This window comes from Syngnathoides biaculeatus, chromosome 10, assembly GCF_019802595.1.
Source record: "Syngnathoides biaculeatus isolate LvHL_M chromosome 10, ASM1980259v1, whole genome shotgun sequence".
NCBI classification, from domain to species: Eukaryota; Metazoa; Chordata; class Actinopteri; order Syngnathiformes; family Syngnathidae; genus Syngnathoides; species Syngnathoides biaculeatus.
In genome coordinates this window covers 20797780-20818881 of record NC_084649.1, presented here as the reverse complement: position 1 = coordinate 20818881, position 21102 = coordinate 20797780, and the positions used below count along the sequence as shown (strand labels likewise).

The 21102-nt window shown below is 45.7% G+C and overlaps 2 protein-coding genes across 8 annotated transcripts in view; one reads left to right on the top strand and one right to left on the bottom strand.

Annotated features, from left to right (window-relative positions):
• The first annotated feature begins 79 nt into the window (after window positions 1–79).
• unm_sa1614 (un-named sa1614) lies at window positions 80–16704 on the top strand. 3 transcript variants are annotated; one of them, XM_061831465.1, is made up of 28 exons: window positions 82–526; window positions 829–901; window positions 960–1105; window positions 1203–1277; window positions 1416–1465; window positions 2959–3088; window positions 3183–3268; window positions 3357–3432; window positions 4105–4185; window positions 4254–4351; window positions 4420–4489; window positions 4577–4664; window positions 5690–5738; window positions 6486–6649; window positions 7755–7888; window positions 7970–8061; window positions 9948–10134; window positions 11376–11461; window positions 11553–11668; window positions 11738–11805; window positions 11877–11990; window positions 12409–12616; window positions 12713–12841; window positions 12908–12974; window positions 13228–13268; window positions 13344–13495; window positions 14233–14364; window positions 16566–16704. In XM_061831465.1, exons 1-28 carry the CDS (start codon window positions 398–400, stop codon window positions 16638–16640), a joined length of 2916 nt encoding a protein of 971 aa, XP_061687449.1. In that variant the 5' UTR covers window positions 82–397; the 3' UTR covers window positions 16641–16704. The 3 variants fall into 3 exon arrangements, with proteins under 3 accessions (XP_061687447.1, XP_061687448.1, XP_061687449.1); XM_061831463.1 differs by having other exon boundaries at window positions 80–526; window positions 957–1105; window positions 11376–11668; window positions 11738–11990; XM_061831464.1 differs by having other exon boundaries at window positions 81–526; window positions 11376–11668; window positions 11738–11990.
• st3gal8 (ST3 beta-galactoside alpha-2,3-sialyltransferase 8) overlaps window positions 15223–21102 on the bottom strand; it is a 19284-nt gene continuing 13404 nt past the window's right edge. For 3 of the 5 annotated variants that reach the window (XR_009796687.1, XR_009796689.1, XR_009796688.1), the window contains 3 exons: window positions 20354–20830; window positions 16562–16664; window positions 15223–15257 (listed from right to left, as the gene is read on the bottom strand). Coding sequence is in view for 1 of the 5 variants with exons in the window: in XM_061831473.1 (XP_061687457.1) it covers window positions 20663–20830 (168 nt within the window). In the remaining 4 variants the exon portion in view is untranslated. Of the gene's footprint in view, window positions 15258–16561; window positions 16665–19341; window positions 20831–21102 lie in introns of those variants that run through there. The other 2 variants (XR_009796690.1, XM_061831473.1) reach the window with 2 other exon arrangements.

Sequence of the window (21102 nt, the reverse complement as noted above, 5' to 3'; positions counted from 1 at the left end):
TTTTAAATCATTTTTCTTGTGAAAATCAGATGATTGTAGACTTGATTTATTTATTATGTTTTTATTTGTTATTGTGTGTCTTCAAAAAAATCAAGTGTTCCTAATTGTGGCACATGCAGTATTTTATGTGTAAAATTGTGTCTTTTGCATTGGGGGGGGAAAGAGACTGGATCTTATTGCCGGTGCTTGGACGCCGCCGGGTGCTCACTGCGCATGCGCAACGTGCTGCTCCCCGTGAAGCAGGAACGGAACATCCTCGTTGAAAACCGACAAAGACAAAAGAACCCCGAGAGTACCGGCGAGTCCAAACCGCATCGTCTTCCGGTTCGTCCCCTCGACCGTCCGGGTCTCTTGCTCTTCTTTGTCACCCGGCTCCACCGACGCTCCCAAGCCGAGCATGCCGGAGCCCCGCGTGTCCGTGTCGGAGTTCGTGCGGGAGGTCCTGGAGGACTGGAGCTCGCCCACCACGTCGTCCTTCTCGTCCAAGATGAGCGGATGCCGGAGCACCGTGCACCTGCTGGAGGAGGTAGAGACCCGCCGGCGACAGAGAGTCCCCCGGGCGCCTTGCCAGGCCCTTTTCCCCTTTTCCCATGTTCGCGAGCGTCGTTCGTTCGGTGTTCTCCAATGACGTCATAGCGACTGTTTAACGACGTCGTTTGCGTCCCTCAAAGTCGCTTTACCGAAATACATTTTTATGCTTATCCTCACAAGGGTCGCGGGAGTGCCGGAGCCTCATCGTCAAGCTATTTACCCACACACACAAAAAAAATAAAAAAATCTGTAAATCATCATAATAGATTGCGTGTTGGGTTTTTATCTGTTTTTCAGGCTCTGGAAAGCGACCGCTTGTTACTGCACAAGATGAAAAAAGCGGCGAAAGCGAAATACACATCAGGACAAGGTACACACACACGTGCACGCACACAGGAGTGTGACTAAAGTGTGTTTTTGTGAAGCAGAGCACGTGTGCCACGCGGAGCAGTACATCGCGTCCATGGAGAAGCTGTCAATCAACTGCCACGCCGGCGGCGAGGCGGAGGTCGGCTCCGCCTTCTGCCGCATGGCCGACTTCTCCAAGGAGCTGCTGTCGCCCCTCAAGAACCTGGTGAGCGCTCGCCCGAATATCGCCGGCGAGGGAGGGCGAGACTTGAAAGCCCCCCCAAAAAAACTGTTTAGATAGCGTTTCCCGTGTGTGCTTGTAGTTGAAGAGCATGCTCCACAACGTCAACTTCTTCCTGGACTCGCTGGTGAAAGGCGACCTGCGGGAGGTCAAGGGGGTGAGGAGCCACCGTCCTGGTTTTTGAATTCCTGATGATCAGGATCTTTTTCTTACATTTTTTTTTTTGTCACGTGCCGCTCCATTCCGCATCCGACATTTTGCCTCTCCCCGTGTGTCCATTTTTTTTCTTTCCCAGGATCTGAAGAAGCCGTTCGACAGAGCGTGGCGAGACTACGAGAGCCGATTGTAAGTCGAACGCCGTCACGAGCGTGTACTTTTGTTTGGAGCGGCGAGTTTGCGGGGCTCCGCGGTGACGTTTGTTCATTTGATTCGGATTCAATTGGGAACTCTCCGGCGGGAACATTTTGTTGTTCATTAAAAATATTGCGTTTGGCTGACTTTTTAGCGACCTTTTTTGGCCAAAGACTGCGACAACGGGCAAATATTTTTTTTGCGAGTACCGTAATTTCCGGCTTATAAGCCGCTACTTTTTTCACACATTTTCAACCCTGCGGTTGAAAGTGGTGGTGTGGCTAATTTGTGCATTTTTTTCGAACGGCCGCAAGGGGGCACTCGAGCGGAAAAGGGAAAATATGTGCCGAGGAAGTGACTTTTACCGGTCTGGCCCTGTTAGCGCTACGCTAGCGTGTTACTGCCGTGTCTCAGTGATTTTTACGGGCATGTTTTTTTTTTAAACCGGGTCTTTTAGCGCGGCGCTAGCGTTACTGTGGCGGCGCTAGAGTTAGCATTAGCGTTGGCTAAACTCACTGTGTATCGTCTTTCATTGTAAATATCTCGTGTTTCAATGTGGGCACTTGCGGCTTTTAAACAGCTGCGGCGTATGCATGTACCAAATGGTATTTCCTTTACAAATGTACTGGGTGAGGCTTATGACCAGGTGCGCTCCAGAGGCCGGGAATTACGGTAATGGTTTCAACATACCTGCTGTGATTGTGTATTGCAGGGTTGTCAAACTCATTTTTGTCGCGGGCCACATTGTAGTTCGGGTTTCCCTCAGAAGGCCGTTATGACTGTGAAACCATGAAAATCATTTATCGGCTTATCATATTGACGTGATATTTATGAATTACTTTTGGAATCAGAAATCACGGGTAGCGGGTTTTTCAACTATTGTTGATGTTTGGTAGCATAAAAACGCTTTGTCATTTATGACAATGCAGTTGCAATTTTGGTACAGATTTGAACAAGAAACATGGAAGTTGACTTACATGATTTGCCTTCGCGGGCGGTGAGCCAGATCTGGCCCCCGGGCCTTGAGTTTGACAACTGTGCTGTCGAGGCTAAAGGAGCATATTTATGTCATAGGACTTCATCTTAAAATAGATGCCACACACACACACATCAAGGGGAATGGGTTTTTCAACTATTATTGATGTTTGCTAGCGTAAAATCACTTGCAATACCTCAACGTTATTATTTATGATATGACAATTTGAAATTTTGGTACAGAATCATGGAAGTTGACATACATGATTTTCCTTTGCGGGCCACATAAAATCATGTGGTGGGCCGGATCTGGCCCCCAAGTCTTGAGTTTGACACCTGTGGTGTATTGAGTATGAGAAATGTATTTATTTTGGGGGAAAAAAAAGAATTTCCAAAGCTTGGACATCACTGACACAAAACGTTTTAGGCCCCGAAATGGAGCATAGTGGAAAAGAGTTTGTCATGTTTGACCTTTGACCTTTGGAAAAGGGTTTTTGTTTTGTTTTGAGTAGCAAGCAGGTGGAGAAGGAGAAGCGCGAGCTGGCCCGTCAGTACGGGATGGTGAGGAGCGAAGTGAGCGGCGGCGAGATCGCCGAGGAGCTGGAGAAGGAGAGGCGGGCCTTCCAGCTCAGCATGTGCGAGGTCGGTAGGTCGCGTGACACCCCCCCCCCCCCCACACACACACACACACTTTCTTCTTCTTGCGCGTGTGAATGTTGTGCTGCGTTCCCTTCAGTATCTGATCAAGGTGAACGAGATCAAGACCAGGAGGGGAGTGGACCTGCTGCAGAACCTCATCAAGCACTTCCACAGCCACAACAAGTATGCGGGGAGGGGTGGGGGGTCGGGGCCAAGGGGGGTGCGTCCCATCCTGGGTGCTGGTGCTCACATGCGTGCGTCTTGCGTGCAGTTTTGTCCAGGAGTGCGTGTCCACCGCGCACAGGCTGAAGCAGTACACGGACCAGCTGAGCGGCGTCCTCGCCTCGGTACGTCTTCCGCTCACAATGTTCTTTTCTTTTACATTCTTTTCTCTTTTTAATTTATTTTTTGCTATATTGTATTTGGTTATTATTTTCGTTAATTTTATTTGATTTTTATTTTATTGTTTATTTTGTGTTATTTTTCTCTTTTATTTAATTCTATTTCTTATTTTTTTATTCTCAGACATTCTCAGACAACATTCAAAACATATTATATTATATATATATATATATACACAAATTCAGAAAACAATCATCAGATTGATTTCATTTTTATGCATTTGAGGTTATTATTATTTTTTTTTTACTTTATACGATTTAATTTTGCTTGGAATTTATCTCATTTTTTATTATTTTTCAAAGTAATGTATTTTATTATTTTAATATTTTTTATTTTATTTGTTTGAATTTTTTTCTGATGTATTTATTTTTTTTAAAACCATTACTTGGATTAATTTAATTATTTTATGTATTATTTTAAATCAATAATTAATCTTCCCTCATTTCAAACCCTCATGTGGTATTTATTTATTCTGGGATTTTTTTTTTTTTTTATTGATTATGGTGTGACGATGGTCTGGGGAAAACTAATTTCATTCCACATTTGCCGCCGGTGCGATTCCCTGGGGGACAAAAAAAAAAGATGGAAGGACTTTGAGGCTGCTTTTGCGCTCGTAGGTGAAACAGCGCCAGGACGACGAGAAACGACAACTCGTGTCGCTCAGAGATCAACTCAGGCCCGCCGTGCACGCCGAGCAGGTGACTCCACACGCACGTGTAAACGCGAGTGTTGCCACGGTAACACGTGGGCGCGGCCCTTCCGTCAGGAGAATTCGCCGAAGCCCGTGTACAACATGCATCAGCTGCTGGGAGATAAACAGTACGGAACGGAGAGGATCGGATTCCTTTACAAGAAGAGCGACGGGTAACGCCCACACAGAAATTTCCAACCATGAAAATGCGCGTGTGACATCGTGTGAGTTGTGATTGCAGCCTGAGGAAAATGTGGCAGAAGAGGAAATGTTGGGTCGCCAGCTGTTGCCTGACCATCGCACACGCCACGGTGAGCTCACACGACGCGCCGTCCGCCGAAGGTGCGCTTCCAAGTCAGTCAACTTTTGTTCTGTGCGACTGCGGCGTCGTGTCGCAGCCCAACAAGTCCCCCGCCAGGCTCAACCTGCTCACCTGCCAGGTCAAGCCCAGCGCCGACGACAGGAAGTGCTTCGACCTCATCTCTCGTAGGACGCACGCACGCACGCACGGGATTTTGAAGGGTCGCCTCCAGCGTTTTGTAGGCCAAAAGTTGACATTTTTGCAACTTTTTTTTTTTTAACGTCTAATATCATTTGGTGGGACAGTGGAGCAGCTGTAAAGCGTTGCCCTCACAGTTCTGAGGTTCAGGGTTCAATCCCGGCCCCGCCTGTGTGGAGTTTGCATGTTCTCCCCGTTCCTGCGTAGGTTTTCTCCGGGTGGGCACTCTGGTTGGACACTCTAAAATTGCTCATAGGTGTGACCGCAAGTGCGACTGTTGTCTGTCTCCGTGTGCCCTGCGATTGGCTGGCAACTAGTTTGGGGTGTACCCTGCCTCCTCTCCATTGACAGCCCGGATAGGCTCGAGCACTCCCCGCAACCCTCGTGAGGATAAGCGGCTAAGAAAAGGGATGGATGGATGGATATTATTATGTTTCCAAGCAAAACTGGAGGTGTTTGAAAACATTTCAAGACAAAACATGTTTTGAATGGCGGCACGGTGGGTAAGCTGGTAAAGCATTGGCCTCGCAGTTCTGAGGACTCGGGTTCAATCCCAGCCGCGCCTATTGCGTTTGCATGTCTTCCCCATGGCTGCGTGGGTTTCCTCCAGGAACTTCGGTAATCTCCCACAACGCAAAAACATGCAACGTTAATTGGACATTGTGAATGCGATTCGTTGTTTGTCTCTATGTGCCCTGCGATTGGCCGGCGACCGGTTCAGGCTGCCCGTTGACAGCTGGGATAGGCTCCAGCGCTCCCCGCGACCCTCGTGAGGATAAGCGGCTCAAAAAATGGATGGATGGATGATTTTGGAGGAAAAAAGGATGAAATCAAGTTTGGACGGCAAATCCGCGAGATTTTTAGGAAAGGAATTGAGTTTGGAAATGACGCAATCCCTGTCAAAATGCTGTTTGCATATCCATGGCTTTCATGTGTGTGTGTTTGTTTACTGTAAGCGTATTGATTATTTTTTTAAATGATTTTTTTTTTTTTTTTTTTTTTTGTCCGGCAGACAATCGCACGTATCGCTTCCTGGCCGAGGACGAAGCCGAGTGTGTCGCGTGAGTCCGCTCTTGGATGTTACGTACCTGAACGAGGAGCAAAAGTACGACTGTGCCAAGGCTGCGAGTCCAAAAGTCACCTTGCAGAAATTTACTTGAGCAAACGTCTTTCAGGAAGGGGTGTCAAAACTCATTTTTGTCACGGGCTACATTGCATCTATCTATCTATCTATCTATCTATCTATCTATCTCTCTCTCTCTCTCTATCTATCTATCTATCTATCTATCTATCTATCTATCTATCTATCTATCTATCTATCTATCTATCTATCTATCTATCTATCTATCTATCTATCTATCTATCTATCTATCTATCTATCTATCTATCTATCTATCTATCTATCTATCTATCTATCTATCTATCTATCTATCTATCTATCTAATCTATCTATCTATCTAAGCTAGCTAGCTATCTATCTATCTATCTATCTATCTATCCTTTTCATTTATGATGATGCAATTTGAAATTTTGATACAGATTTGAACGAGAAACATGGAAGTTGACATCCATGATTTGCCTTCGCGATCCACATAAAATCATGTGGCGGGCCGGATCTGGCCCACGGGCCTCGGGTTTGACACCTGTGTCTTAAAGTATTGGCTGTACTCGAGTATGAAAAGTCACCTTTTTTAGTACTCTGTTACATCCCAAGGCTGCGTGATTCCCGACTGAAACACTTCAACCTCTTTTTTTTTTTTTTTTTGTGCTTTTTGTATCGACTGCCGAAACGGAATTTGTGCGGGTAGCTGGATCTCGGTGCTGAGCAACAGCAAACAGGAAGCGCTGGCGGCGGCGCTGGACGGCGACGGCAGGGGCGGCGGGGGCGGCCTGCAGGAGCTGACGAGAGCCATCGCGGACGACGTCAGACGCATGCCGGGAAACGACGGCTGCTGCGACTGCGGCGCGCCGGGTGGGCAAAACAATAAACAAAACAAAACACACACACACACACGATATATTGATTTTTGGAGGTAACAAACACAAAGTGCAATTTTTGTTTGTCCATTTTAATATTTTTATCATCAAATAAAAATCAACATTAAATTAGCTCATGCAAATGTTAATTGACCACTCGCTATATTTTTGTATTGATTTAAATGATGCAAGAAAGAAAATGTTCATTCATAATTTAATTATTTTAAGAAAAAAAATCTACATTGTGTGGCAAACTTCAAAATATAATAAATATTAATAAATGAAGTCATATGGAATGTAACTCCAGGGAAAAAAACTATATCTAAACAATGAGCCAAAATTGACCAATTTTAAATAAATTCCTAATTTATTAATGAATTGTTGGATGCAATTTACATTCAACATTTATAGGTAAATTATTACATTTTAAACTTTTACATTTAAAAAAAAAATCCTTCAGTAATACTAAATATTTAAAATTCACAAAAATGTATTGATGAATTGTTTAAAAAAATTAGGATGTATTGTTACATTTTTATCTTGATAGCCACAATTTAATGTTTATTTCAAAGGTTAAACCTGGTCATGATCTCTATAAATACGTCAATGAAAAATACTAATGGATTGTTTCATATTTTTATTCATTTTCAATTTAATAATAACAATCATCTCTTTCGTAAAACTGAAGAATAAAATACTTTGAATCAAATGTTACACAATTTATTAGGATTTTTGGGGCCGATCAGCGGGTTTATAAAAACAAACAAAAAACGATAACCGATCACAAGATGGCATGCACAGCAAATACGGAACCGATCAATGATGTCATTGGTGGGATCGGCGAATTATGACATCAAAACCAATTGGCGGATTGGCAAAAAATGCCAATTATAGATTCATCCGATCAAATTTATTGATAAATTGTTTGATTTAAAAAAAAATCATGAACTGTTAAGTTTAGGGGGGGAAATGTTTTTAATACACAAAAGATTTTCATGATATTGAAAAAAAAAACTGATAGCTGCAATTTTTTTTTTTAATGGCAAATAAAATGTCTCCCTCTGCTGGTCGGGAATGAAAACGACCTGGTTGCCTTTCAGATCCCGGCTGGGTGTCGACCAACTTGGGCATCCTGACGTGCATCGAGTGCTCCGGGGTGCACCGCCAGATGGGCGTCCACGTCTCCAGGATCCGCTCGCTCAGCCTGGACAGCCTCGGGACTTCCGACCTGCTGGTACCCCCAAAAAAAAAACGCTGCGGCGGTGACGTCATTTCCGGTTCTATGGCTGTCGTCACCTCTCCGTCTTCTTGCCAGTTGGCCAGGAACGTGGGCAACGGCGCTTTCAACGAGATTCTGGAGGCCAACCTGCCGAACTCCGCCACGAAGCCGTCGCAGCACAGCCACATGTCAGTAAGCGCGCGTTCGCGAGTACCACGCCTTTGCCCAAAGGGCACCGTTGCACCACCGTGCGACGCGTACGCCCACGCGAGCGGCGCGACTTGTTTCGACGCGTATGTGCGAAGTGGACGGGAGCGGAACGGTGTCGGCTTCCTGCGGGGAAGGAAGGGAGGGAGGGAGGGATGGAAGAAGATTGAGGGGAAGGAAGGAAGGAAGGAAAGAAGGAAGGAAGAAAGGAAGGAAGGGAAAAATAGCAACTGCGATTAAAGCAGGTGCAAGGATGAAAAGAATGAATGATGTGGATAAAAAGAGGAAGGAAAGAAGGGTGCAAAGGAGTTAGGGAAGGAAGGGAGGGAGGGAGGGAGAAAGTTAAGGAAGGAAGGGAGTTCAAGAAAGAAGGAAGAAAGAGAGAAGAAGAAGGAGGGAGTTAGGGAGGAAAGGAAGGAAAGAAGGAAAAGGGGAGGGAAGGAAGGGAGGGAGGTAATTAGTGAAGAAGGAAGGGAGCGAGGGATGAAGGAAGGAAGGGAGGGAGGGAGTTAAGGAAGGAAGGAACTGAGTTAGGGAAGAAGGAAGGAAGGGAGGGAGTTAGGGAAGTGAAAAATAGCAACTGTGAATAAAGCAGGTGCAAGGATGAAAAGAATGAATGATGTGGATAAAAAGAAAGGAAGGAAAGAAGGGTGCGAGGGAGTTAGGGAAGGGAGGGAGGGAGTTCAAGAAAGAAGGAAGAAAGGGAGTTAGTGAAGAAGGGAGGAAAGGAAGGAAAAGGGGAGGGAAGGAAGGGAGGGAATTAGTGAAGAAGGGAGGAAAGGAAGGAAGGGAGCGAGGGATGAATGAAGTCCAGGAAGGAAGGGAAGGAGGGAGGGAGATAAGGAAAGAAGGAAGGGAAAAATAACAACCGTGAATAAAGCTGGTGCAAGGATGAAAAGAATAAATGATGTGGATAAAAAGAAAGGAAGGAAAGAAGGGTGTGAGGGAGTTAGGAAAGAAAGGAAGGAAGGAAGGGAGTTAGTGAAGAAGGGAAAGAGTTAGGGGGGAAAGGAAGGAAAGAAAGAAAAGGGGAGGGAAGGAAGGGAGGTAGTTAGTGAAGAAGGGAGGGATGAAAGAAGTCCAGGAAGGAAGGAAGGGAGGGAGGGAGTTAAGGAAGGAGGGAAGGAAGTGAGTGAGGGAAGAAGGAAGGAAGAGAGGGAGTTAGGGAAGGAAGGAAGTTAAGGGAGGGAGGATGGGAGAAAAAAGCAAGCGCGAATAAAGTGGTGCAAGGATGTAAAGAATGAACGAGAAAAAGAAAGGAAGGAAAAAAAGGTGGGAGGAATGTAGGAAAGCAATGAAGGAAGGAGGGATGGAAGGAAGGAAGGGAGGAAGGGAGGGAGTTAGGGAGGGGGGCGAGGGAGGAAGGAAGGAAGGGAGTTAGGGAAGGGAGGGAGGGAGTTAAGGAAGGAAGGAACTGAGTTAGGGAAGAAGGAAGGAAGGAAGGAAGGGAGTTGGGGAGGGAGGGAGGGAGGGAGTTAGGGAAGGAAGGGAGGGAGGGAGGGAGGAAGGATGGGAGAGAAAAAAGCAAGCACGAATAAAGTGGTGCAAGGATGTAAAGAATGAACGAGAAAAAGAAAGGTGGGAGGAATGTAGGAAAGCAATGAAGGAAGGAGGGATGGAAAGAGGCAGGAAAAAGTGTTAAAAAAAAAAGAGCAGAAAGGTGGCAGAAGAAAAGGAAGGATGGGAGGTGGTCAGGAAGGCACCAAGGAAGCAAACAAGGGGGTGGTGGAGTGACGATTGCAGGAAGGACCGAAGGAAAATTGTCAAGGAAGGTTGGCGGGAAGGGTCTCGTTGCACCTTCTCACACGCAAAAATCAACACTGCGTTGTTGGCGTGTGTGTGTGTGTGTGTGTGTGCACGCTCGCAGGTCGGAGCGCAAGACCTTCATCGTGCGCAAGTATCAGGACGCGCAGTTCGCCCGCCGCCGCAGCTTCGGCCCGGCGACGGCCGTCCGAGTCCTGCAGGAGGCCACCGAGAACGCCGACGTGCGCACGCTCCTGCAGCTGCACGCGCAACGCACGCAACTCTGCCAAGCGCTGCACACGCACATACAGGTACGACGCATACAATGTCTTGCTGGGACTTTTTTTTTTTTTTTTTTACTACTGGCTACTAGTGCCACTTTTGGCTGACTAGTGCACACTTTAAACGGAAATGTAAAGCTACTGCGCTGTACTAGTGACTTGATAGCAACAAACGCATTCAACATGGCTGAACGCGCGTTAATGTTTCAAGCTAGGTTGGGATTTCGACCACGCTATCCGCTCGGCCACAGGTGTCAAACTCAAGGCCCGGGGGCCCAGATCCGGCCCGCCGCATGATTTTATGCACCCCGCGGAGACAAATCACGTGCATCAACTTCTATCAAAACTTCAAATTGTCATGTCATAAATGATAACGCAAAAGCATTTTTGTGTTGCCAAACACTAGTTGGACAACCCATTACCCTTGATTTCTGATTCCAAAACTAGTTCATAAATTTCACGTCGACATGATGAGGCGGTTAAAGATTTTTATGGTTTCACAGTCATAACGGCCCTCTGAGGGAAACCCTGAGTAATATGTGGCCCATGACAAAAATGTGTTTGACACCCCTGGGCTAGGGCTGGGGTGGGGCTAAGTGCGGTTTCAAAATAAGGTTTTGGGTTTCAAGGCAGATTTCAAAGTGGGTATTAAAAACAGAGTTCGGGTTTCCAGAGAGTTTTGGAGTTAGCTGGGATAGACTCCAGCACTCTTGCAACCCTTGTGTGGATGAGCATCATGGAAAATGGGTTAGGTGTAGAAAATAGGATTGTGGTCTCAAGTCAGGGTCAAGGTTTCAGTTTTGGGGTTGGGTTTTTGAAAGTAGGGTCTCAAAACATGCAGGAATTCAAATTTTGCTTCAAAACAAGATTCTGGGTTCAGAGTCGGGTTTCAAAATAAGGTTTGGTTTTCAAGGTAGGGTTGGGGGTTTCAGATTGGAGGTACAAAACTGGGTTGAGGTCTCAAATTAGGGTTTGGATTCCAAGTTGGGTTTCAAATAAAGGGTTTGGGTTTCAAAATGGGTGATTGGGTTTTGCAAAACGGGATTAGGGTTAAATCAGGGATTGAAAAACAGAGTTGGGGTTTCGAGAGAGTTTTAGAGTTAGCTGGGATAGGCTCCGGTACTCCTGCAACCTTGTGTGGATGAGCGTCAGCTTCTAGGTTTCCGTTTGGGGTTGGGTTTTTGAAAGTAGGGTCTCAAAAAAAGGTTCGGGTTTCAAATGTTTTGCTTTTGAAAGCTCCTCAATTTGTCCACGCGTTTCCACGGCAACAGGAGAAAGGGGAGACGGCCCTCCACCTGGCCGTCCTATTGGCCGACAGGACGTCGCTGCACGTCCTCGACTTCCTGGCGCAGAATTCGTCAGTGGCCTCACGCGAAGCACAAAACGACGATCATAATCGCACGCCGACAAGAAGCCACGCGTGTTTCGTTGTTGTCGTTGTTTCGCAGCTCCGGCGTGGACGCGCAGACGGTGTGCGGGAACACGGCGCTGCACTACAGCTGCCTGCACAACAAGAGCGACTGCGTCAAGCTGCTGCTGAGGGCCGCGGCCCGCGCGCACATCAGTAGGACGCGCCGAGCTCCACGCGGGCGCCAACGCCGCGTGTGACGTTTGCGCGATGCTTTTTGTCCAGAGAACAAGTTGGGCGAGACGGCGTTGGACGTCAGCCGCAGGTTGAAGCACGGCCACTGCGAGGCGCTGGTGAGTTTGTCGGCGCTCCGCACCGTCAGCGGTCCGTCCGCTTGATCGCGCGCGCGCGTGCGTGTGCGCAGCTGCAGCGGGCGCAGGCGGACCACGTCGAGCTCCACGCGCACGTCGAGTACGAGTGGCGCCTTCGCCACGACAACGACGAAGACGACAGCGACGACGGCGACTTTGACCGCAAGGTAACCTGCCTGGAATGAATATTTTTGGAAGCAAGGTTGTCATTTTAATTCAAATGGACATTTATTTTACGTAATAAATACAAGTTCTGCACTATTTCAGTATGTTTTATTTTTAAATATTTTTAAATTGCATATCCTTCACGAAAAACGGAAAGCAGAAATTGTAATAACTACTATTAGAAAAATGTATCATTTAATTGTGCAATTATTCCTTCCAATTTAAATGTATTTAACATAGATTTATGTATGTATTATTTCATGACCACATCCTCTACCGGTAATGACAAAATGGGGAGAGAAATGGAAAAAAAAAAAAAAAAAACTTTTTTAATTTTTTTTCCCAATTACATATTTTCAAATTGCCGCATCCCCAGAAAAATTCAGCAAATTATACAAAAATTTCTTGTTTTGCTCCCAGAATGGTCCCGTAAAGAAGGAGCGTTCCTCCTCCTCTTTCTCCTTCCCCTCGCGACCTTTCAACTTTGGCCTCACCTCCTCCTCGTCCGCGTGCCCGCCCGACGGCGGCGGGCTGCTCAGCGTGGGGCGCCGGCTGGCCGCGGCCACGGAGCACCGCGGTCGGCCCCCCGCCCGGGCGCAGAGCCCGCCGCTGCCCCCCAGGGTCAAAGGTCAGTCACCGTTACGGCTTTGTGAGCCACGGGCCGCTGTTTGGGATGAGCAAAAACGTTGAGGCAACAAACATCGTCACTGGACATTTGTGCCAGCTGCGGCGGGTGACCAAGAGGAGCAAGAGAGGGAGGAAGAGGAAGTCTTTCCGCTGACAGGAAACAGGAAGTTGACCCCTCCTGTTGCTGTCCGCCACAAAAGGAGCTGCTCAGAGTCTAGTAACCACGGTAACACTTGATGTCACAATAAGGTCTGTAAAGATGATGTCTTTACACGCATTTGTGTGTGTGTAGATTATGGGATGGCAGGGAGTCACGTGAGGATCTGCGGGGGCGGCGGCAGCGACGCTTCTTTTAAGAAGTGCGTATGAAAGCAGGCCTCTGATTGGGTGGAAAATGTGTCGCCGCTTGTAGCACGTCACAGCTATTCAGTTATAGCATGCTAGCGTTGGCGCCAAAATGGACGTGTCTCACTGGCATGCCTTCCTCATTCCACAAGCCTTTCATCTCCCCCTCCTTCAATCCCTTTTGCCTTCCTTCATCTTTCTTTCCTTCAATCCCTCCTTCCTTCCCCCTCTCTAACGGGCAATCTGCTTGACCCCCCGTGCGCGCAGCCCCTCCTCTCTCGACGCGTTGAACGAACTTCCCCTCAGAGGTACTTCCTGTCCGCGCACACCCAAATAAGGCATTGTCACGTCGCCATCTTAACGACCTTCATCGCGTCTCTCAGCCTATCGCAGGGCAGACAGCGACACCGGCGACTCCCAATCGCAACGCGCCGCAAGAACCGACCCCAACGGCTCGCCGCCCAATCGGCGCTCGCAGAGCTTTGAGAGCGCGGGGCGAGGTCCCGCCCCCCAGCCGCTCCCCCGCAGGTCACTGGTGAGTAGGGCTGTCATTATCAAATATTTTTTGGATCAATTCTCGTATTGATCGAATAATCTAATACTCCCCTCCCCCACCTATTATATTTTTTCAACCCCGAAACCCCTTTTATACCGATTATGGTATAAATTTGCTAATTTGAGACCGCAAAAGGCTTAAATTATTAGCAACCGTGATTAGCATACTAGCAGTTAGCATTTGTATGTCGGGAAGAAAACCCATCATTCAGCTCACTCTTATATCATGTCATTGATTCCACAAATAAGCATCTAAAAATGAAAGGCGCTCGTCATTTTTGGCAAGTCATCTTAACCAATTAGCATTAGCTTTGGTCAATCACTTCCATTTTTTTTTTTTTTTTTGCATCAATTCCAAAAATGGTTCCCAATGAAACGTCACGTTCGGGAGCTGTGTAACGACTGGTAACATAAGTGAGGAGAATTGTTCATTTTAATTCATGGAAAGCATTTTGAGTTACATTTTTTTGTTTGACAAGTGCTTTATAAATAGTTTATTATCCTTGTCTTAATTATGTATAGTAAAGAGCTCGTATACCTATGTCATAAAATCACGTGACTTTTGTTTACGTCGCTATATAGCCGGTTAAGCTAACCATTGAACTTGTTAGCTTTAGCATGCTAGCTTTAGAGCCGGAAAGAACCAAGTTAGCCTGACCGACCCCTCACCTTAGCATGCTACGGTTAGCTTCATCTGACATTGGACGTGTCCGCCAGCCTCGGGGTTTCCGGGGATCCGCCAGGAGGGTCCGCGCCCTCTACGACTGCGAGGCAGACCACCACGACGAGCTGAGCTTCAGCGAGGGGCAAGTCATTGTGGTCGTGGGGCAGGAGGACCCCGACTGGTGGGTACGTATTTCCGCCGGGGAAAGAAAAGAAAAGAAAAGATGTGGGGTATTGGGACACCTCCAGGAAGAGAAAACGTGAGATGTTGAGACAAATGTTTTGGGACACATACAGTGGGTACAAAAATTATTCAGTTTTTGTCATATTGCAGCGATTTGTTGAAACTATTACCCCCTTCCCCCAACCTCAATGTACACACAGCACCTCATATTGACAGAAAAAACGGAATCATCTAAATGTTGGCCAAGTTATTAAAAAAAACTGAACTCACAAACAAGTTGGAATGACTGCTTGGTCCAGTGAAGATGTTCTAGAAGACTCTGGACAGCTGGTGGGCGCACGCTCTTAGCATCTGTGTCTGGTACCCCGTCCGGGCCAGCTGTCTTCCTGGGGTTCGCGGCTCACGTCGTGCTTCTGAAAAGTCAGTGGGGAGTTATTGGAGCCTGGTGGGGGTGGGGTGGGAGCGCTGGGGTGATTCAAAACAAGCAAAGAAGACTCACTTGTGTTTCCTGGTATCACATAACAGTTTCTGGAGTTTGTAAGGCTCTCTAGACCTGGCCACACCTCCCGAGGTCTGTTGTTGGCGAGGTGGGACTTTATCCTCCTCTCGTACTACTTTTTGGGGTTTTTGATACCTTTTCTTTTCAGTTCAGCTGTAAAAGCGCTCTGTCACCCGACCTGAAGGCAGTGTGGCGGACCTGGCTCGTCATCAAGGGTTTCTGGTTTGGAAAAACCCTGATGCCTTTCATTACACACAGTTTCCAGACAGAACTTGATAGTTCAGGTCCAGGTCCCGGTGTACAAATCGGTCCCAGTCTGTGTGTCGGAAGCAGTCCTGAAGTTCACCGAGTGCAGTCTCTGGCTAGGTTGTTACAGTCTTTGTGGTGGGTCTGGATCTGTGCCAGAGGGGGGGGGGGGGGGTGTTTTGGGGAGGGGTGTGGTTCTTTAGACGTTCTTAATGTTAGTTTACACGTGGTCTAAAGTCTTTCCAGTTCTTGTTGGACATTTAAGATGCTGGTGGGAACTTCGGGACTCCAGTCTTGAGATTGGTCTCATTAAAAGTCCCCAGCCTGAGCAGGCTTATCTTTCAGTTTATTAAATTTGCAAAAATGTCAATTGTTTTTTTTTTCCTGTTAATATTTGGTGCTGTGTGTACATGAGGAAAAAGGAAAATTAAATTTGGCGAATGGCTGCAATCCATCCATTTTCTTCACCGCTTATCCTCACGAGGATCGCGGGGAGTGCTGGAAGACTATCAGCTGTCAATGGGCAGGAGGCGTGGTACACCCTGAACTGGTCGTCAGCCAATCGCAGGGTACATTGAGACAAACCGGCGCACTCACAATCACACCATGGGGCAATTTAGAGTGTCCAGTTAATGTTGCATGTTTTTTGGAATATGTGAAGAAACCGGAGGGAACCCACGCAGCCACGGGGAGAACATGCAACCTGCACGCAGCTGGGTTTGGGATTGAACCCAGGACCGCAGAACTGTGAGGCCAACGCTTTACCATCTGAGCCACCAAGCTGCTCCAAATTTTAGGTTTGGTGAGAAGAAGGGGGAAAGCTAAATAAGGTTTATAAAAAAAATAATATTTTGGGACACCAACAGGTGTAAATGTGTAAGGTTTGGGGACGTTTTGCAAAAAGTGAAGAAAAAAAAAATGAGTGCAGAAGTGCAAAAATAGGGCAAAAGAAAGAATCAGGAAGTTAGAAGGAAAAGAGATTTTTGGGACAAAAGTATTTCCGGTTTCCTCCCACATTCCTCAAAACACGCAACATTAATTGGACACTCTAAATTGCCCCTAGGTGCGATTGTGAGTGCAGCTGTTGTCTGTCTCAATGTGCCCTGCGATTAGCTGGCGACCAGTTCAGGGTGTGTCTCCGCTTCCTGCCCGTTGACAGCTGGGATAGGCTCCAGCACTCCCCGCGACCCTTGTGAGGAAAAGTGGCTCAGAAGATGGATGGATGGACAAAGTACAAAAAGTACACAGCGGAAGTTAAAAGCGAAGAACGTGGGTACCTTGAACTATTGGGAGTCAAATGAAGAAAATGGTTGCATTGCGACAACAAAAATATTAGGACGCCTCCAGAAATGTAATAAAAATTGTACGGACAAAAATACTGGAAGTGGAAAATGTCGCGATTTGGATAAGTACACGTCTTATTTGAGGTGTAAATGTGTACGTGTGTGTACTACCCAGCACGGCTACGTCGAAGAGGAACCAGAGCAGAGGGGCTTGTTTCCGTCTTCCTTTGTGCAGCCCATGTCAAACTGATGCGATGATGGTGCGACACCGGACCTGCAAACGACCACAGAACCCACAACACGCAAAATGGTACCAGCTCAGGAGAAACAGCGTGATGCGTAGGACGACGCTTCCAGCTGCCCTTAAAAGTAGCGCACGTCACTTCCCGCAAAATATTCTGACGACAAAATAAACATGTACAATCACAAAGGACAAAGTTGCCTTGATTTCACTCGTCACGAAAAGTAGAAAATTTACGTTTGTGCGTGGGGGGGGGGGGGGGGGGGTCGAGGGACCCAAAAAAAAAAAAAAAAAAAAGAAATTTGTATTTCTTTTGCTTTATTATTATTATTATTTTTTTTTTTATAGATCAGTCCAAGCAGCAGCAGTGCCCTCACAAAGTCATACATGTAAAGCAGGCCACGGCAAGTTTATTAAAAATAAAAAACAATAATAATAACTGAACATTTGGATCAGTATTGGAATGTGTGCAGGAAGTGAAAAATGAACAAAAATAACAGAAGAAGGCCCGAACAATTAGTTGAAAGGATGATTTAATCAACTGATAATCATTTCCCAATTGGCATAAAACGTTTTTTTTTTCTTCTTAAGACAACATAAATTAATGACATTCAAAAAAAACATACCCGACCCCCTCAAGGGAAGAAAAAATGCCCAAAATTCGGGGGGGTCTGTCAAGTTAAATACCAACAGTCAAATGTTCTCCCTGTAATTCATGTCTTTATTGTATTTTTACATGGATTATGTAATTGTGGACAAATCGTGCAAATAATCTGCTACTTTACTTATATTCTGCCAAATCAGCACTTTTTTTTTTTTTTTAAATCCAGCCCCTAAAATCAGATTTTTTTTGGGGACAAATTTCAATGGTGAGCAAATGAATAGTTGGACCACCTCGAAAAAGAAACGAAATGTTGCGAGAATAAAATGAAAATTTCATGAAAATAGTTTCACAGGAGTTAAAAGGCTTCAGATATTAGTGGTTAATTAATCTTCATTCATAAATACACTTTTTCTGTGTCCCTAAAAAAAAAAAAAAAACTGGGAAAAAAACATTACAAAAAACAGAAAGTAATCCATGCAGCATTTATATAATAAAATTACAAAAAAAAAATACTGCTTGGTCCTCATTTTCCTTCATTGTCATTTGCAAACAAAAAGCAGCACAAACAAAATACCGATTGATGATGAGCGGAGGGTTTTACATTCACAGTATCCGTCGGCACCAGCAGGTGGCGCTGACTTTTGGTACAACAAAATATGCTGCAACTTTTTTTTTTTAAGTGACTGAAAAATGTTAACATCTGATAAAGCATAAATTTGAATTAACATTTTTGGACATTATCTACGTCACAGTGTTAGTCCAAAGGCATGTGATTTTTTTTATTTTAATTTTTTATTAATTAAAAACTCCCCACTTAATGACAAAGCGGAAGGGGAAAAAAATGAATCAAAACATTCATATCACACCGCAAAATATTTAAAAAAATTTCAATGAGTTGTTGGAAATAAATTTAGAATATGCCGCCATGTTCTGTTTTTGAAAAAACTACATTTGCAAAAATTATGATAAAAGGTGCGATATGCATGTTTTATTTTTACACTAAAACTGACATTTTAGGGAGTCTGTATTATAAAACAAAAAATACCTGGGTATTATTTATCACCAAACACCAAAAAATGTACCATAATTTCTGGCCTACAAGCCGCGACTTTTTTCACAGGCTTTCAACCCTGCGGTTTATGCGGTGATGCGGCTAATTTGTGCATTTTTTCTAACGACCGCAAGGGGGCACTCGAGCGGAAAAGGTAAGAGTGAGATCGGTGGAATATATGTGCCGAGGAAATCACTTTAACCGGCCATGCTAGCGCTGTGCTAGCATGTTGCTGGCGTGTCTCAGTGATATTTACCAGTAAGTTTTAGTTTGACCAGCTGTGTTAGCATGAGTGCTAGCATTAGCGCTACACGAGCGTTAAACTCTATGTACCGTCTTTCTTTGTAAACATCTTGTTTTTCAATGTGGGCACGTGCAGCTTTTACACAGCTGCGGCGTATGTATGTTCCAAATGGTATTTCCTTTACAAATGTACTCGGTGAGGCTTATAATCAGGTGCGCTGAATATTACGGTAATAGTCTCTGATGTCATACGAGTGCATCATCTTTTGATGTTTACAAACTTGCACGTAGTGACTTTTACCGGTCCGGCCACCCTAGCGCAGCGCTAGCGTGTTACTGCCGTGTCTCTGATTTTTACCGGTATGTTTTTTTTAAATTGGCCCTGCTACCGTGTTGCTGCTGTGTTACTGGGATGTCTCAGTGATATTTATCGGTAAGGTTTATTTTAACCGGCACTGTTTGCGTAAGTGGTACCGTTAGTGCTGCGCTAGCATTAAACCCGTCTGTCTTTGTAAATATCTCGTTTCAATGTGGGCGCTTGCGGCTTTTACACAGCTGCGGCTTATGTATGTACCAATTGGGATTTCCTTTACAAATGTACTCGGTGAAGCTTATAACCAGGTGCGTTTTTTAGGCAGAGAATTACGGTAATGGTTAGTCTTTGATGTCACACGAGTCTTTTGATGTTTACAAACTTGTTCGTAGTGACTTTTACCGGTCTGGCCATGTTAGCGCTGCGCTAATGTGTTACTCCCGTGCCTGTGTGATTTTTACCGGTATGTTTTTTTTTTTGTCTGTTTTTTCAACCGGCCCTGTTAGCAGGTCGTTAGCACGGCGCTAGCATTAGCACAGCATTAGCGCAGCGGCGTGTGCATGTACCAAATGGCATTTCCTTTACAAATGTACTCGGTGAGGCTTATAACCAGGTGCGCTCTGTAGGCCGGGAATTACGTTAATAGTCTTTGATGTCACACAAGTGTATCGTTTTTTGATGTTTACAAACTTGTACATAGTGACTTTTACCGATCTGGCCCTTTTAGCACCGAGCTAGCGTGTTTCTGCCGTGTCTCAGTGATTTTTACTGGTATGTTTTTTTTTTTAATCCGGCCTTGTTAGCACAGCGCCAGCGTTAGCATGGCGCTAGCCTTAGCGCTAGCATTAAACTCTCTGTTTAGTCTTTGTAAATATCTCATGTTTCAATGTAGGCACTTGAGGCTTTTGCACAGGTGCGGCGTATGTACCAAATGGTATTTCTGTTACAAATGTACTTGGTGAGGCTTATAACCAGGCGCGCTCTGTAGGCCGGGAATTACGTTAATAGTCTTTGATGTCACATGAGTGCATCGTCTTTTGATGTCTACAAACTTGTACGTAGTGACTTTTACCGATCCGGCCCTATTTGCGCTGCGTGTTTCTGTTGTGTCTCAGATTTTTACCGGGATGTTTTTTTTTTTTTTTTTTTTAAACCAGCCCTGTTAGCGCGGCGCTAGGGTTAGCGCGGTCGCGGTATGCTTGTACCAAACGGTATTTCCTTTAGAAATGTACTCGGTGAGGCTTGTAAACAGGTGCGCTCTGTAGGCTGGGAATTACAATATACACATTTGTGTTTTTGGGGTTTTAACTAACATTTGGATAAAGTTGTTTTCACGGTCATATTTTATACAAATGTTAATTAAAAAAAAAAAAAAGTCAGCCTGATGTGCGTTTTTTTTTTTCCCACTTCCATCATGCGATATGGTTTGTAGAACTTTGGAGAAAAAATGTATTTGAAAGCATTTTGGATGATAAGACTGCGGCATAACAGAAACGGGGATCAATACTTACTGGACGGCAATGGTTCAGTTTGAACGAAAGGAGGGAGGAAAGGAAGATGGCTGCCATTTCCTTAAGACAAAGTGCTCCGATGAGAGAAGAAGGGGAAAACGAAAAAAAAAAAGTTTAAAAAAAAAAAAAAAAGGTTTATCCCTAAACTCATTGTCGAGATAAGGCAAAAGTCCCAAATAGTGTGTGTGGTCGTTCCCCACCTCAGAGCAAAACACTTTTTTCCCCCACAGCGTTGCGGAAAAGGCACAAAATGGACGACGAGGTTCGTGTTTGTTCAGTGCCACGGGACGTCCGGCCCGTCCGGCGGGTTCACGCGTGCAGTCGGATCTTCCGCTCGTCCGCCAGCCGCCGGATGACCTGCGTCTCAAAGTCGGCGCTGTGCACGCCCGTCTTGCGGAAGGCGCCCGCGTAGCGGTTCTCCTCCCAGTAGTGGTGCCAGTTGCCCTGCGGGTCGGCGCCGTAGCCGAACACAGACACCTGGAGGGAGGGAGGGAAGAAAAGGAAAAAGGGAGGTGGGGGAAGAAATATGGGAACGGGGGAGGAGAAAAGAAAACCAAAAGGAAAGAGAAAGGAAAAGGACAAGCAGTGTAGGAAAAAGGAGGAAGAACAGAAGAAAAAAATTAAGGGCAGATGGAAGGGGAAAAGAAAGAAGGGAAAGAGGAGAAAGGAAGGAAGCCAGGAAGGGAAAAGGGACAAAAACTGAAAGGATGGAAGGATGGGAGAGCAAAGGACACGCCCACGCATCCCGA

Bases quoted from the DNA above. Each gene is read 5' to 3' on its own strand.
- unm_sa1614 (XM_061831463.1), top strand. From the start codon at position 398: ATGCCGGAGCCCCGCGTGTCCGTGTCGGAGTTCGTGCGGGAGGTCCTG. The intron at 3,089-3,182 runs GTCGGTAGGTCG...CGTTCCCTTCAG, and splicing joins TCCAGCTCAGCATGTGCGAG to TATCTGATCAAGGTGAACGA. The intron at 8,062-9,947 runs GTCAGTAAGCGC...GCACGCTCGCAG, and splicing joins CCGTCGCAGCACAGCCACAT to GTCGGAGCGCAAGACCTTCA.